At 40.2% G+C, this 18,083-nt stretch overlaps 1 protein-coding gene across 8 annotated transcripts in view; it reads right to left on the bottom strand.

The window, feature by feature from the left end:
* CEP128 (centrosomal protein 128) overlaps positions 1-18,083 on the bottom strand; it is a 393,105-nt gene that overhangs the window by 309,952 nt on the left and 65,070 nt on the right. For all 8 annotated transcript variants that reach the window (XM_089778396.1, XM_025181171.3, XM_089778400.1 and 5 more), the window contains 2 exons: positions 11,583-11,669; positions 1,028-1,102 (listed from right to left, as the gene is read on the bottom strand). In XM_089778396.1, coding sequence (XP_089634522.1) covers positions 1,028-1,102; positions 11,583-11,669 — 162 coding nt within the window. The remainder of the gene's footprint in view (positions 1-1,027; positions 1,103-11,582; positions 11,670-18,083) is intronic.

The raw sequence follows: 18,083 nt of genomic DNA, 5'->3' as shown, positions 1-18,083 counted from the left end.
GACTCAGAAGGGGTGGAACAGGAGTAGGGCCTCAAAGAAGGGGCAGGAAGGAAGCAGGGCAAGGGTATTTAGGTTTGAGGTAGATCTTACATTGCACTTAAATTGAAAAAGTGATCTTGTGGTTAAAAAGGTTGGCAACCACTGCCATACAGGATTCCTGGGTCTTTCAGATTTAACATTTTCATTGTGCATTGTTCGGGCCTAAAAATATACACAACATAGTACTTTTACTATATTTATATTGTTACAAGTTTCTCTACTCTACTTTCAAGTCTAACGTCATTATACCCGGGGTATCCAACACGCTAGCCACTAGCCACGTGTGGCTATTTAGCCAGTTGTGTGTGGCTAGCTGACTTGAAAAATGTAGCCATTTAGCTGGTTAAGCGTGGTTAGTTCATTATAGCAGTAGCCACTATAATGGCTACTGCTTCAGAACTGCTGGACACCACGGCACTATACAAATACTGTTTAACATATTACAGCACAGTTACAAATATACAATATGCAAAAACACCCTAGGAAATGAGGCTAGAACAATGCATGGGTTTATCCAACACGAACAACTCAACTATTAAAAAGTGTTGGGTGAAAATAGTACAAAAGAGTGTTTGAGACCATTGCATTCAGAGATACTTAGAAATGTAAATGTCTATATTATGCATTATATATATTTCTTCATCCCCAGCTGGATATCTGCAACAAATGAAGGTCTTAAGAACAGTTTGTCTGCTTGATCCAATCTACTGTTATAACGCACCAAGAATAAATACTCAAGTAGTTTTGGCAGATATCAACATATCACAATGCCACTGAAGGAAAGGCTTTCATGACTATTTTAAACCCTGGGAAGCTCCCATTTTTGCATAATCTTATATGGTTCAATTAGTAGGCACTGCTCTGTACTTTTCCTTCCTTCCTTCCCAAACAACGTTGTTGTTAGAGTAACCGAGAACAAGATGAAGAGGCAGGCTTGATCCTACTTTGTATGAAAGGAAGAGAATTTTCACGGCATAAAAGTAGTTACCTGATGAAGAAGAGCTTCTCGACTGCCTTCTGATTGATCTAACTTCCTCCTAAACCGCTCCAACTCTTGCTCAAGCTTTTATAATTTGATTAAAGATAAAGACACAAAGTTACACATTCATCTTGGAACTAAAATATTTTAAACTATTCAAATCTAACAATGTGTATTTAAAAAAAATTCTTATATTTTTAACCCTGACTATGCAAAACAAACTGTTGTAGGATGCTACAAATATATCTACAATTATTAAAATGTGTAGTTTATAAATATATTGCGCAGTATGTAATTCTTAACCTCAAATATACTGTGGCAGACCAAAGAGAGCAAGTTGCAGGAGTTTGATGGAGGGCAAGTATACAGGAGGTTGGGTGAGCTGGTTCCTGTTCCCTGTATAGGCTGCAGGAGACTGATGTCCAGCAATTAAGTCAGGCAGGCACCTGGGATTCATCAAGAGCCAGCCTGTGGCAGCAATTAGGCCAAATAGTGTCTGCTGGTCCCTTTTATAAGGTTTCCCCTCAGGCAAGGAGGGAGAAGGAGAGGTGAAATGGACTGTCGTGGAGAAGGAAGCACAGAGTGAGGCAACCAGGAGAGGTTGCTCCCAAGATGCCAGGGAGAAGGTATTGCAGGAGTGGTTGAGGAAATGGTCCAAGAAAAAGCTGTTATATGGAGGAATAAGGGCAAGAGCCTGACTAGTAGCCACTAAGAAGGGCCCTGGGCTGGAACCCAGGGTAAGTGGGCAGGTCCAAGTTCCCCTTCCCCCGCCCTCAACCCTCCCCATGCCCGGTGGACTGCCACCAGGGAAAGGGGGACCTTTAGACCACGGAATGATTTTTCCCTCCAAACTAGTGACTGGTCTATGATGAAAATAGCTCATTAAGTGGGGAACCCTTGACTCTATAAGAATCAAGAGACAATGGAAGGGTCACTGCAAGCCACTGAGGCATCTTAAAATCCACTAGGAAGTGCAGGACCACGGGGGAACTACCAGAGCTCCTCCGCAATATGCTTTACAACAGCAAGGGACAACCTTGGCAGGTGAGTGATCCATATGAGTGGCCCTCCATCTCAGTGGACCGCAAAATTGTCATAAACAAGATGGTCTCGCAGGATAGAGTAGTTTTGTTAACTGTGCTTGTGCACCTAAAAATTTGCATATCCTTGCTTACAGAGCACGTCACTTTTGTAATACTGGTAGGAAAAATAACCATGTGGATAAAAACTGGCAGAATCTGGCAACCCTCTGTGTAGGCAATGATAAAGAAAACGTTTCATGTGCCTCACATAGAACCCCAATGGAACATATTTTGTGTATACATTCCCAAACCAGCTTTAAAATGTTAAACCACCCAGATATATATAATTAATTTTTGATAAACTGCCTTACAAAGATGATGCAATTGTCCAAAAAGTAAATATTAAAACACTCAGGAAATTCAGAGTAAAAGGTTACATTTAAAAGAAATATCAACGTTAAAATTTCAAAAATGCACAATGTAATCAAACCACTTTAATTCTGCCCTTTAGACATGCTGCACAAAAAGAATTAAATAATGATTTATATTTAACAGAAGCTGCTCTGAGACAATATTATATTCATTTTTAAAGAAAGGCATGGGGGCTTCCATTTTTTTTTCTTCCTCGTGTTGTCATTAAAGCTATTTTGTTACCTTCACTGTGAAATTTCATACTATCTGTAGAAAACAGAATCCTAAATTGTTTTTAGCTCAGCTTTTAGAAAGTACTTCTCCTGGGCTAAAAATAAATGTTTAACATTTTAGACTGAAAGGCAATAGGCAGTGTTGCAGGATCTGAAAATAGCTCTTATACATGAACATTCTTGTAGCTGCTTGCTTCATTTATAAAAACTGCTAAAGAGTGCATCTATTTGATGCTTTGCATTATGATCTACTGGCAATGCTCTGCAAGATTCAATTACTCCTGTTACTCTGCTCCTAGTTTTTCAAATACAGAAGCGAAAATTACTACTAGTCTGAAAATTTATAGTGGCCAGACGTCTATGCAATTAAAATATCTATATTAAATATGATGGTTTAAGGTGCAAGCTTGCATTTTATGGGAACTACCAAAAATTATAATCAAATGGACATTCAATTTCAATCAGAGTGGATTTGATATGAATCAAAATTATTTGAATCATTAGGAAGACTCTATTTAATCATGGTTTTCTACATAAGAAATGCATTCTTGGTGGTTATTATAACCTTAATACATATTCGACACAACTCAGAGATAGATGTAGATTTCATTTTTTGAAAATGTTTCAGATGAGTTTTATAGCTATATCAAAAAATGAATGATTGTTTGGTTATTTCATTTACCAAAGACAATTGAAGCAGATATTTATGAAGTCATTGGGAGGTGAACTATCTCCAATTTCAACAGGTTAATCATTACTGTTTGGAGGATTTTCTCGCCATGCAGTATTTGGAAGAGAACATCACCAGACATTTAAATTGTTTTATTTTAACTAAAACAATATTATGTACTATGGATTGTTTTCTTCAACAGTAAACATATAATAATTCAACAAAAGAACCATACGAATTTTTTTATTTAATCATTCAAGTTTTTAAAAAATCAGATGTTAGTTAAAAGTAATTTTAACTAAAATAGTTAAATGAATTTTTTAAAAATTAAATAGACAGACAGCCAGGTCAACATGAGAGACTTAAAATATTCACTTCTGCAGCTAGCTCAGTAATCTTCACCTTAATTTTCCTGTTTGTTCATAATCAGGAAAAGAAAAACAAGCTTTCCTACTTTTTCAGGTTCCAAACAATTTCTCAATTTAAAATGAATCAGTCCAAAGGAAGAAAATAGTCTTTCTACACTCGCAGAAGAAGCTGCACTGTTAAAAGTAAGATTATCACTTCAACAGTTTATACAAGTGCTTAAGTGACTTCCACCAGTTCACAGACTATTAGCAGAAAACACATTTCTTGAATGGTTAACCCTTAGCTCTGTAGTTTATTACAGTTGGCATTACAGACGGATGTTTGTTGGATGCCCGTGTCATAGGGCGACTCCTTTTCTTCAGGGATTATGGTTTTACCATTGCGCCAAATATTGAGAATATTTGCAAGAAAATGAGCTGTAGAAAGTGCTTGTCTCGTTTGTTTTTTTAATGCTAGCAATTTAACTCTGTCATTGCATATTTCTATTTTTTTTTTAAATCTCTCACTCTGTTGCTTCCAAATTTCAACAGCATCAGCAATAAAATGGCTATTTCCCTGCATTTTGTTTAATGCTACAGAAATAGGCTTCAGGGCATGTGTTCACACTTCTCTTAAGTCCAATGTTGAGAACTTTGGCTGTGGCAGTGGCAGTGGCATTGCCATCCGTTTTTTCCACAATTTTGTTCAAAAGTGTCACCAGATTAGGCCAGTTCTTGATACAGAGCTCAAAATAATCCACTGAGTTCCATTGCACGTCTTGTCAGACAGTTAGCCTGGTCCCTTCCACTTTTTTCAGAACAGCTGCTACAAAGTCATTACGGAAATATTTTGCAATTTCAACACTAGCCTTTATTCTTGGAACACTGAATTCTTTGGTTAGGAGGTGCATCAAATGAGCACTGCAACTGTATGTTATTATCTTGGAACTCACTTCGTTCTCTTCTAAATTTCTTTTCTTCTGGGATACATTTGCAGTACTGTCTGTGACTAAGTTGTGTACTAGATATTTGAACTTTTTTTCCACAAACTGTTACAGGTTTTACTGCTACTTCTTGTAAGTATTCATTGTCTGTGTATTTCCTGATGTATCGATTGTTTCTGTAAGGAAGACATTCCTTTCTGTTGTCACACAAGCACATACAACAGGATCATTGTGGATACTGCTCCATCCATCAAGACTCAGATTAACAATTTCCATCTTCTAGACTTTTTGCACACTGCTCGGTTATTCTTTCATATATCTTATCCAGCAATTTGCTTGTGACATCTGCTCCATTGGGTGAACTGTATCCTTAATGTTGGGTGAACTGTATGGTCTTAATGATGGAACCATGTTAATGACATGCGAATTTTCAATCAAATGGAAAGGAGAATTTGTTGTACAAACATATTGGGCAATTTTTTCATCAACCTTTCTTTGGTAATCTGCTGGTTCTTATCACAAACTTATCTATAGTTGCTTCTGGAGGGAGGTTTTTTTCTTTTTCCTACAGATGAGAGCCACAATATATCTGGCATATGTGACTGAAACACTACCATTGGCAGGTAACCCTGAAACTATAGAAAAACATGGTCATCTTGAAGGTTAGAGTCTTCAGAATCCTGTATGTTGATGATAGATTTTTCTAAACAAAATGTCAATGCAGTCATTTTATTATTACCACCATTCTGCTTATTTGTATTCACCCATTCTATTCACTGACACACAGTATTACTTTAAATGTGAAATTGGAAATGGAATTATATCTGCCTATTTCAGCTCTTTTTATCACAACCTCATCAAAAACAATGGTACCCTCAAGTAACTATATATTTTGCTCAGACATGGCAATTCAAGAATAGCCCAGAAGGAAGACAAGCAATCCTTAAGAAGTATGAAATAAAGTTTACCAACCTGAAGATCATGCATGTTCAGACATGTCCCTTTCATCATCTTGAATGCAGCTTCCTCCTGAGAAGGAACACTTCTCTCATGATGTTTCAGTCGGGCAACCAGGCCTTGCATTTCTTTGTTGCATAGTTCACATTTTGTATGCTTGCCTCTTTTACCCATAGGCAGGCCCTATCATGGGAAGCCAGAAGGGCCATTTGGCCTCCATCTCAGGAAACAAAGGGCCTCAAATTTTGACATTTTTCTACCAGTCATTTCCATTTATTATGCACTTTGCAGTTATAACAGAGACAACAAAAGAAGCTTTATATACCTGCAAAAATTGATTTAAATCATTGTGGGACCTTGGGCCTTCACCAATATTTCGGTCACATCTAAGTTTTCATTTCCGTGACGGGAGGTTGGAGTAGCTTCTGTAATTAATGATTCTACATTATGAAATGCTGTTTTCAGTCTTTGCATAGTTTAGAGGTTTTGAAAGTCAGAATTAATTCTGTTACTGTCAAGTGATTTTGCTTTGTCTGAGGGGGAAGTCTAACCTTTGAATTAGATCTTTATCTTTGCATAGGAGATTTTTGTATTCCTGTTTTGTGTGTGTCTTTGCATATAATAACCATGTCAGGCTCAGCTGTAAGCTACCTCTTCGTCCTGTTTTAGACTTACCTTTAAAGGTTTTTTGTGATAATAAACTTTTAATTCTAGTTATTTAATAAACTTCATATCTAATCTGGCAATCGCCCTGTGTTCATATTCATAACACACCAGTTATCAAATTATTAGAGGAATTTAGTAATAGGAACATGTTAGACAAAATTTCAAGACTTTGGAATAAGGCTATAAGAGTCATACTAAAGAATGCCCGCTAACGGTTATAATATTCATTGAGAAGTATACACAATTAAAATCTTGTATAACCAATAGCCTTTAGCAAATTAATGTATTATGTGCTTCTGTGTTTTAAAACCACCCCTTATTAAAAATGAAGCATCAGCAGAGGTTGGCGGAAGTTGAAAGACCAAATACCTGCACATGAAACTTCAGTATCACATAAAGATAACTACATTGCATGGAACTCAGCTAGTGGAGCAGCACTAGCTGACAGTTCAATTGAAAACTTACTCCTGAGTGAAATAAACACAGAAACTGATAAGTGGGGGAAAAAAACTCCTTGAGCACATATGGAATATCATTTTTTTTCCTTTCTGAAATGGGATTGGCTTTGTTTGGTTCCAGTCAGCATATTGGTGACCATATAAATGGAAACTTTCTAGGTACACTTGAGCTTCTTAGCAAGTATGACTCACTTATCGGACCATGTTAAACATGTTCATGAATCACAAGAGAGCAGAAAATTCATGCAAGTCCATTATCTGTCTACCAGAATACAAAACTAGTTTATTGAGCTATGTAGGACATTTGTGCGAACAACAGTTCTTGAAGAGATACAACATGTAAAGTACTTTTCAATTATTAATGATGCAACTCTATACTGGTCTCAAAGAACAGACAACCTTGGTTGTTTGGTATGTTAAAATTGCAGGAAGTTCAAAGGTTTCAACTGAAGAACGATTTATTTTGTTCGATAATTTCACAAAAAAATGTAAAATAAATCACCACTTTTGTATTAGAAGTTCTGGAAGGCTTCAAATTAAATTTTCAAGTCTGCATTTGCCAAGCCTATGACAATGGATCCAATATGGCTGGGAAGTACAACGGAGTACATGCAGTCCTCCTTGAACAAAATCCAAAACTGGATTTTCTCCAGATGAGGCAACCACACGCTAAATCTTGTCGGCACTGATTGTGCTGAATCATGCTAGGAAGCATTCACATAACTTGGAACAAACCAGCAAATTATACAACCCCTTCAGTAGCAGTCCTTGAAAATGGGAAATTCTGACGCAGCATCTGCCTGCTTTTCTTCATGGCATGTCAACAATGAGATGGTCAGCATGAACTGATGGAATTAAACCAGTTGCACAGCATTTGGACTCTGTGGGAGGCTTTACATGAGCTTGAATCTCTTACTCTCACACCACAGGCTCACACTGAGCTTACGTCAATTCAGAAGTAAATATCCAAATCTGAATGCATTTTAATGTCATCCATGTGGATGAAGCTGCTAAAAATTATCCATGAAACTAATCTTGTAATTGAAGCACACAATACTACATTAGATGTTGAGAGGGATAACACTGAATGATGACTTAAATATATTCAAAAGATTCATGATCAATGGAATGCAGTCCTTTCTGAATCCAAATCAGTGGCAGTCATCTGAGTTTTCCTCAAATCACAGCCTAACATCTCAATCTGATGCAGAACGGCACTATCAAGTCAATGTTATTTTTTGTTATTACAAAGGTACAATGACGACATTTCAAAAGATCTCTGTGACAAGACTGTTCTCCTGAAACGTATACATTCTACCAACTTTAAATTGTACTGCAAGCCAAAAGAATTGCTTCAAAAATATTTGATTTCCTAATATCACAATTGCATTACGTATTTTTGTCAGTCTCCCTGCATCAGTGCCCAACAGCTCTGCCTTACTCTTGGATAGATCCAAATCCCTGACAAGGTCATTCAGTTTACCTTGTGTTATGAGGTGTGGTTCAGAGGAGGAGGATGGGAGAAAATGTGAGTCCTGTGACATTGATGGTTCAGGACCAGAAGTTTCATCCTCTTCCTTGTCTGACTCAAGTGAGAATGATTCTGGTGCATCAGGAACCGGAAGTCCTTCTCCGTGGGGTACTGGGTGTATAGCTGATGGAATGTTTGGATAATGCACAGTCCACTTTTTCTTCTTTGACACATCTTTCCCAACTGGAGGCACCATGCAGAAGTAACAATTGCTGGTATGATCTGTTGGCTCTCTCCAAATCATTGGCACTGCAAAAGGCATAGATTTCCTTTTCCTGTTCAACCACTGGCGAAGATTTGTTGCACAAGTGTTGCAGCATATGTGTGGGGCCCACCTCTTGTCCTGATCTCCAATTTTGCAGCCAAAATAAAGGTGATAGGCTTTCTTAACTATAGTGGTTATACTGCGCTTTTGTGATGCAAAAGTCATTTCACCACAAACATAGAAGTTATCTGCACTGTTCACACAAGTACGAGGCATCTCTGCTCACTTTGGCTAAACAGAAATGTGTCCCTTTGCAAACACTGACAAATAAGAGAGCACGACACTGTATGATTTCTAGAGCTGATATAGGGCAATTTGTTCAGCAGAGTGATGTAAGCTTCATTATGATTGCATCATCCATGACTTCTAGGAACAACATGATGCAATTCATATAATGTATGACGCAATACCAACTTCAGATTGCATCATTCATTGTTTTGCCTAAAAAGCAAGTACTGTCCAAACCCAGTCATAGATATATTCATAGATCCGGTCAAAGATGTACTTTAGTCATTTCTGGTTTAAATTGAGATCACTTCCCTTTGTAACTCACTTATCCTCCGCCATTCACAAGTCAAGGGTCGTATATACTGACCTAATAGCATATCTTGAAAACTAGAGCCAATCAACAATTCTAAGCATCATTTTCATTCTCAGTGAACCAGAATTAGTAAAGTTTGACTACATTTATTTCAAAAGCATTTTGGCTGTAGAGCAGTGTAATATATGCTATTGGTATAATGACTTAATTGTTAATAAAGGTCTCAAGTGTTCATTTCCATATATTCTTTTCGTTTTAATATGATTCTATGGATGAGAAGTTAGATACGTTGGGAGCCTGGGGCTGGGTTGAGGCTTCTAAACTCAAAGTAGCCCATGTCTGTCACTCAGAGGGCCTGCCCACAGGTAGAAGAACTTAGTTAAAATAGTTCCAAACTGGGTCTCTTTTATGGCCTGCTGCCATTATAGGTTTTCCTTTCTAGTGAGAACTAGATGGTAGATCTCAAAACAAAAAAGGCTACACTCAAAAAGACCTCAGAATTTCTGGAATATGCTGCTTAAATAGTTCCACTTTTGTTTTAGCTGCTTGTCCTGCCTCATATTTATCTCCACACTTCTTCTCCTTGTCCAGATCCATTCTGCTCCCAACAATCTTCTATTCATTGAACTTTTTGAAACTTTGCATTTTTAGAAAGACGTAAAGGATTAACTCTGTGTACACAAATTTGCAGAGGAACAATAAAGTTGAGATCTGTTATTACTCGCCTCGATATATTGTTTATTTAAAAACATTTTTGCTTTTAACAAGCATGTAATCTCTGGAGACACAAATCCACAGTTTGAGAACTGCAAAACTAAGCATCTCTGGTGATATCGTCTAGAATGATAACTGAACCCGATTGGCTAGATAGAAAGATTAATCTAAATCTATATGGAAGCCTCTGGAACCCATAAAATTGGGTCCCTAATCTATGAACTATTGGAACTCATTTACAAAATGTTCCTTAACCATTACATGAATATATTGTCTATACTATAGGATTAAGATTTGTAATACCTATTCCACAATATGTCTTTGAGCTATAATGTATCTTAATTAAAATGATCTTGAAATATTTTTCCCTCAAAAAGCATTTTATAAAAAAAACAGACTTTATTTAAAAAAATCATTTTTAGCCACCCTGATTTCCAACAATACTAATGTATTTAATCTTCTATATATGGTGCAGTTAATTCACCTCTAACTACTGCAGGGGTTCTCCAATTCTAGGTCCCTGAAGTGGGTTGTGACCCTGTTTTAATGAGGGTTGCCAATGATGGTTTAGACTTGCTGGGGCCAAGGGCCAAAACCAAAGCCTAAGTCCCAATAACCAGGGTGAAAGCCAAAGTCTGAAGTGGGCTTTAGTTATGGGTGGCAGGGCTCAAATTACAGGCCACCTTCCTGGGACTGAATTGCTTGAGCTTTAGTCCCCACATGAGAAGTGGTTGGGCTCAGAATTTGGACTTGACTCCCTACCCAGGGAAGCATGACTCCAGTGGGCTCAAGCTTTCATCCCTCATCTGGGGGTCAGGTAGTAATTTTTCTTTTCAGAGGGGGTTGTGGTGCAATGAACTCTGAGAACCCCTGCTCTACTGAGTCCCTCTCTGTAAACAGTTATTTTTTAATAGAGAAAATTATATATGCATACATAGCAGCATGGAGGGTACACAGAAAGGTTTATCAGAGAAGCTACAAAATAGACGAGGTTTGTATCAATGTATGTAAAAAAATGTGAAACAATGCATGGGTGGATAAAGCAGGGAAGAGCAAAGGTTTGAAAGTATTGACAACAAATCTGACTTTATGCACTGGAGAAAGAGCAGATAGTGGAGAGAAGCAAAAAAGGCATGGCAAGTGGCAAGGCAGCTAATTTTGGCAATGTTTCTCTGAATTGTAGGAGAGTTGTATGAGCGTCTGAGAGGCAAGGAAGAGGAGTTTATAACAATCAAAATGGGAAATAATCAGAGTGAACTGCAAGGATGTAAAGAATGTGTTAGATCTTAGATATGCTCTGGAATAAGAATCCAATAACTTTGCACAAGATTTATTTGTGTGAAACAAGGTGAAGAGAGGTGTCAAACTAATCCCTTGACTTAAGCTTGATTTAACTGGGAAGTTGCTTGTGTTGTCAACAATGACAAAAAAAGTGAGGGCTTTGCTTGAAGATGAGTCCATTTTTGGCTGTGTTTGCTGTGTACAGTGCTAAAAAGTACCTTGCCATTTTGCAAACTAAAACCACAAGGTTTCACACTTCAGATGCCCCTTCTAAAGGAAGCAAGACATGGCTTTAAACATAACATAAAGGAGACTGGACATTCTAGACAAGAGTTTCTCAATGACCCTCTGTGGACTGGCACCAGCCCCAGAGACCTGCCTGACAATTTAAGAATGCAGCAAAAAGATCCTTGGTATCAAAAAAGTTGAGAAACATGTTCTAGATTACAAGAAGTTGGAAACTGTCACAACAGAAAAAGATTACACTCAAAATTATTTTAAAAAGTAATAAAATAAAATCTTACTTTATTCTTTTCATTTTCAGATTTCAAAAGTTTATTTTTCATCAGTTCTTCCATTTCATCAGCTTTGGCTTCTCGTTTCCTTAGAGCCTTAAAGGGGGGAAATAGTTAATTGTTATAGCAGAGTTACTGAATCCTCATTTATAAAATTTGTAAAAATATGAAAAATTACACGATACATTTATTAAGAAAAAAACATTAAGTGTTTTTGTCTGTGCTTAAAATTTAACAAAAATATACACATTGTTGGAAGAAATTATATTTATTTTCTCTTTCACACACATAACCCCAAACAGCTGTGCCAAATACTTATGAATGCAGAGACAAGATTAACATTGGCATCTTTCTAATCTATAATCTTTCAGACTCCAAAGATTGACCTTTACTCTTCCTACATCAAAAGAATATAAGCATGGTTCCCCTAAAATAGGATACGTTTAGAGCCCTGCGCAAATAGAAATGTCTATCCACAGATATCTGCAGGTAGACATCAGGATCCCTAGGGCTCTACTCCCAAGAGTCACTGCAGCCAAAGGAGTTGAGTACAATCCCATCTCACTTGGGAGCCAGCTCCCCATGCCGGAAGTGCAGCTGCATGGCCCCCGATATGGCATCTCCATTCTGTGGTCATAAAGCCCGGCAAGGGGCAGAATAGCCATGTTCCTGGGAGGAGTCGCTGGTGCAGGGTGCAATCTCCCAGGCATGATACAACCACACACAATAGAGCCCTGTAGATCTGTGCATCTCAATGTCTATCAATGGATATCCGCATTCACAGGTAGACATTCCTAGTTGCACAGGACTCCAGACATGGGAAATCTACTACCCTACCTAAAATATGCTATAGTATAAAGTACTATGAATTTGTCTTAATTATGACCAATACGAAGGAAAACATTAGTAAATACTAAAGTTGAACCAGAATAGTGGCAAGATACTGTTATCCCCAAAAATTCCCACTGGAGACCACCTAGGGTTACACTACCATGGGTTTACTGTATGAGGAATTAGCACTGCACTGTATGCACTACAAAAATAGAGCTTTAGTTTAAAGGTTTAAACTAAAGAGGGAACCAGCTCTCTCTCTCTCTCTCTCACACACACACACACACTCACTCACTCACTCACCCCCCTCCATTCATTCACTCATCCACACACATTCATTCCTGCTCTCAGGCATTCACACAAGGCATATGGATTGCAGAAGACTCCAAGGCATGTCGATTCTGGAGAGTCTGTCTGCTGATCATGGCTGGGAAGCTGGTCAGGAGAGACACTGGCTGTAGAGAGGAGTTTCTCAAGAGCAGGGGAAGGAAAACAATCAAACAAAAAGAGTCTCACATGTGCTCCCTCTCCTTTATATTATGTCTGTATGGCCCCTGTGACTCATCTACCTCGTCACCAGGGAGCATGCCCAGACTTCCCTTTATCCAGCAAAGCACCAGTTTGATGACTCATCACCATGTGCTCCAGCCTCAGCATTGCAACTTCAACAAAACACACACACACACACACACACACACACACACACACACACACACACACACACACACACACACACTCACTCAGGGGAGAATTCAGTTTAGAGCAAGTTACAAGCAAGGTGGCTGAGAGTTACAAAGTTTTACAAAGATTACAGCAAGTTTCAAGGTTTGACAAAGGTTACAATGAGTTGCAGTTTAAAACCTTAGACCTTACAGTTTAGTGTATTTTCAGAAAATGTATGTGTACAATCATGTAAGCTCAGGAGGAGGCTTTTTATGCAACATTATCTGCCCCTTGGAACTCCAAATTATGGTGACCACACAAAGGTGCCTCCGCCCATCCCAACATAGTAATCAGAGGACAGTGAGAGGGATTAACAAATATATAATGTACCAGTATATCAACAAAAACAAAATGATAATCGAAATGTAAATGTATATCAACAACAAAATGATAATCAGAGAAAAACCTGACCAAAGGCTTGCTGCTGTTTTTTTTTTTTTTTTTTTTTTTGTATAAACAGAAATGGACCTGTGACTGATAATGGTTGGAGGTGGTTGACATAGAGGAAAAGCAGTCTACCCTAGTGTAGTATCCCCTTTTCCCCCAAATGCAACAGTGCTAGCACACAACACCCACAAGACAAACACACAACATGCAACACAGAACACTGAACATACACTGGGTCATGACACTAGAACCATGATGCTTCTGTTGCTCTTCAGCTAGTACTAGCTCTCCTGATGTTCTGTGAGATATAAGAACCTGCAAAAACCTTAAGCGTTTTAAAAACTGCAACTCTTAAACATGTAAGAACTTAGGCATCATGCGCACTGCAAAAGAGGAGGGGAAAAAACATAAGCACTGGGTTAAGAACATAAGAACAGCCGTACTGGGTCAGACCAAAGGTCCATCTAGCCCAGTATCCTGTCTGCCCACAGCGGCCAGCACCAGGTGCCCCAGAGAGGGTGGACTGAAGATAATGATTAAGCGATTTGTCTCCTGCCGTCCCTCTCCAGCCTCTGACAAACAGAGGCCAAGGACACCATTTTATCCCCTGGCTAATAGCCTTTTATGGACCTCACCTCCAGGAAATTATCTAGCTTCTCTTTAAACTCTATTATAGTCTTAGCCTTCACAGCCTCCTCTGGCAAGGAGTTCCACAGGATGACTACACGCTGAGTGAAGAAGAACTTTCTTTTATTAGTTTTAAACCTGCTAGCCATTAATTTCATTTGGTGTCCTCTAGTTCTTCTATTTAGGGAACTAATACATAACTTTTCTTTATCTGCCCTCTCCACACCACTCATGATTTTATATACCTCTATCATATTCCCCCTCAGTCTCCTCTTTTCTAAAGTCCCAGTCGCTTTAACCTCTCCTCATATGGGACCCATTCCAAACCCCTAATCATTTTAGTTGCCCTTTTCTGAACCCTTTCCAAGGCCAAGGGTTGTGGTAGGGTGAAGCAAAGAACTGGGGTGGTTCCTCCTACATGCTTAAGCTGCCCTTAGCGGGCCCACTTCCCATGAGGGTCTCAATCACTTTGGAACACTTTCATTCCTTTGATCAAACTGCCCCTGGGCCCCATGAAACCACATCTTTGATGCCCAGAGAGGATGGAAGGGGGGAAACTGTTGGGGGAGGGGGCTCTTCCCTTATTCCAATAACAAAATACCAGACATCTTTAAGGGGGAGCAGACATATCAGGGTTCACACATTCCCTACTCCATATCACCCTTTTCCTCTAATGTACCTGGAAGGGGGAGCAGACATATTGGGTTCCCACACGCTCTCTACTCCATGGCATCCTTTCCCCTACTGTTCCAGGAAGGGGGAGCAGGCATATCAGGGTTCCCACATGCTCTCTTCTCCATGGCATCCCTTTCCTCTGCCTCAGACCACAATCTTCTCCAGCTCACAGGAATCAAGTGTCTGCGGGCACTGAGAACCACTCTGGGCTCAAGGTTTATGTGGAGGGCCATCTCTGCTGGTGACCACCTGTCCTGCATAGACATGCCGTTCATATGGGCACCCCAGTCGACGAGAGAAGCGTCTGTGGTCATTTGTGCCTAAGGCTGAAAACGGTAAAACAGAATGCCTGCCAAGAGGTTGCATGGATCGGTCCACCATTTGAGGGATGTGCGAACGTTGGAGGGAGGAGACACTGCTTTGTGGTCGTGATATTTTGTAGGGGTATACACTGACACCAGCCAGGGTTGAAGGCAACGGAAGTGTAGTCTTGTGTGATGGACTACACAAGTTGTTGCAGATATATGGCCCATTAATTGTAGGCAGGTGAGTATTGGGACTGTAGGGCTGGTGATAAGCACAGAAATTAGATTCTGGATAGACTGGAACCTTTGGATGGTTAAGTAGGCTCGTGCTGCTGTGGAGTCAAGTCTATGAAGTCCAGGGTCTGAGAAGGGGTGATTATGGACTTCTGTTAGTTGGTGATTAGGCCTAGAGAGTCAAAAGTCTGTCTGGCTATTGTTATCATATGCTGTGTTTCTGCCCTGGTGTGGCCTTTTATACGGCAATCATCGACGTAGGGGAAGATTATAATGCCTTTTCGATACAAATGAGATGCCACCACCACTAGGGTTTTTCAGAATACCCTGGGGGAGGATGAAAGGCCGAAGGGAAGCACTGGATACTGGAAGTGTTCTCCGCCTACTGTAAACGCTCGTATGCCAAATGGATGGTGCTACAGAAGTAGGCATCCTGGAGGTCGAGGGCTGCAAACCCATTGCCTAGGGCTGTGATAATTTGTGCCTAAGATGTGAGGGTTACCATTTTGAAACATTTTTGGAGATGTTGCTTGATCTTTCGAAGATCGAGTATGAGTCTCCAGCCTCCTGTTTTCTTCTATGTGAGGAAATAGCTAGACTAGAACCATTTTCCCTCAGACACATCCGGGACCTTCTCTACGGCCCCAATGCAGAGAAGACAATGGATCTCTTGTTTCAACAAGTTCTTGTGAGAAGGGTCCCTGAAGAGGGATGGGGTAAGTGGGGTAGTTGAAGGTAGAGAAAGGAATGGGAAGGTGAAACCAGATGATACGATCTCCAAAACCCCACAATCAGACGTGAAGGTGGCCCATTGGCAATAAAACTGCCTCAGCTGGTGGTGGAACAGACATGAGGCATGGTTTTCTAGGATGACAACGAGATGTGGTTGGAAGCCCTCAATCAAGGAGTCAAATCTGCTGCTTACTGCTGGTTGATATAGGGCGCGTTTGGTCTGCTTGAGCCTTCTTTGGGGTCACTGCCTTGATCGTGACTGGTCAAAGCCATGCTGTTGTTGCCTAGTGTATGGGTAATTGTGGCACCTCTGGTACATTACATAGTTTCCAGTGATATGGAGGTGTGTACATACCCAGAGTTTGGAAAGTGGTATGAGAATCTTTGTTGTAGTGGAGGACCTCGTGTCTTCTTGGTGAAGAGCTTCTGTTTGTTAAAGGGTAGGTCCTCCACTTTGGTCTGTAACTCCCTCGGAACTCCAGCAGAATGTAGCCATGAAGACCTCATAATCGCAACTGCAGTAGCTGTAAAATGGGCAGCAGTGTCCATGAGATCCAGGGCTATCTGAAGACGTGTTCTGGCTGAGGCATAGCCTTCTTGGACTATAGATTTTAAAATAGGTCTTTTAGAGTCTGGGAGGTGCTCCATTAATGTTATAAGTTTAGCATAACTGTCGAAATCATGAGTCAACAAGAGCGCCATGTAATTCATGATGTGCCGCAGTTGAGTAGCTGAGGAGTATACCTTTCTACTAAATAGGTCTAATCTTTTGTTGTCCTTTTCAGCTGTAGCATTCCTGTGTTGAGGGGCCTTATATCTATGCTGGGCAGCATCTACAATGAGCGAATTTGGCTGGGGGTGGTAGAACAAAAATTCCAAGCCCTTTGATGGCACAAAGTATTTCTTATCTGCCCTCTTATTTGTTGACGGAGCAGAAGCAGGGGTTTGACAAATCTCCTCTGCAGCCTCCATAATTTCCTTGTCAATCAGGAGTACTATTTTGGCCCAATGCGTGGACTGGAGATTTTTAAAGAGGTGGTACTGCTTTTCCTGCACCTCCGCCAACTGAACTTTCTGACTCGATGCAACTCTCAAACAAGTCTTGGAACCACTTAAGATCATTTGCGGGGGGGGGGAGGGAAAATGTTGCCTGGAATCACAGCCTCGTCAGGAGAGGATGATGATTGGTCCATATGCGAAATGTCAGGTTGCTGTTCTTCAGCATCTGACAATTGGCCTTCCTCTGCTTCTGAGAGATGCGCTTGAGATGGTGGGCTTTGCGGTGATGGTGACGGAGGATGCATCTCGTGTGGAGTTACAGAGGTAGGTGTACATCTAAGTGACCTACAATAACAGGGGGACCATCTCCTGGAGCGATGATAATGGTGGTGGAATGAATAGTGAGGCCTGTGTTCCTGATAATGGTATGATCACTCAAGCGATGAATGCCTAGAAGAGAAGGTATCCCTATAGTCCCTTCCATACTCTGCATGTGGAGATAGTGCAGGTGAGTGGGGAAAAAACTGCAGAACCCCCAGACAAAGGGGGTGGAGAGAGAGAGGAATGCCTGGCGTGATATCGTGAATCTCTCCACAGTGCCAACAGGTATGGGGATGGAGATCTGCCATGCAATGAGTGTGAAAACTCTTCCCGTTCCATATGGTGAGTACGCGGCACTGGAGATCTCGGTGCCAGCAGGGGAAAGAATGTAGGAGAAGAGTAATGGGCTTAAAGTGCAGCAGGGGAGGTTTAGATTGGACATTAGGAAAAAATTCCTAACTGTCAGGGTGGTCAAATATTGGAATAAATTGCCAAGGGAGGTGGTGGAATCTCCCTCTCTGGAGATATTTAAGAACAGGTTAGATAGACATCTGTCAGGGATGGTGTAGACGGAGCTTGGTCCTGCCTTGAGGGCGGGGGGCTGGACTCGATGACCTCTTGAGGTCCCTTCCAGTCCTATTATTCTATGATTCTATAACCTCTGTCTTTTGTAAAG

Source organism: Pelodiscus sinensis, chromosome 5, assembly GCF_052426305.1.
Source record: "Pelodiscus sinensis isolate ZL-2025 chromosome 5, ASM5242630v1, whole genome shotgun sequence".
Classification (NCBI taxonomy): domain Eukaryota; kingdom Metazoa; phylum Chordata; order Testudines; family Trionychidae; genus Pelodiscus; species Pelodiscus sinensis.
The sequence above is the reverse complement of the archived record's forward strand: the minus strand, read 5'-3'. Positions and strand labels throughout refer to the sequence as shown.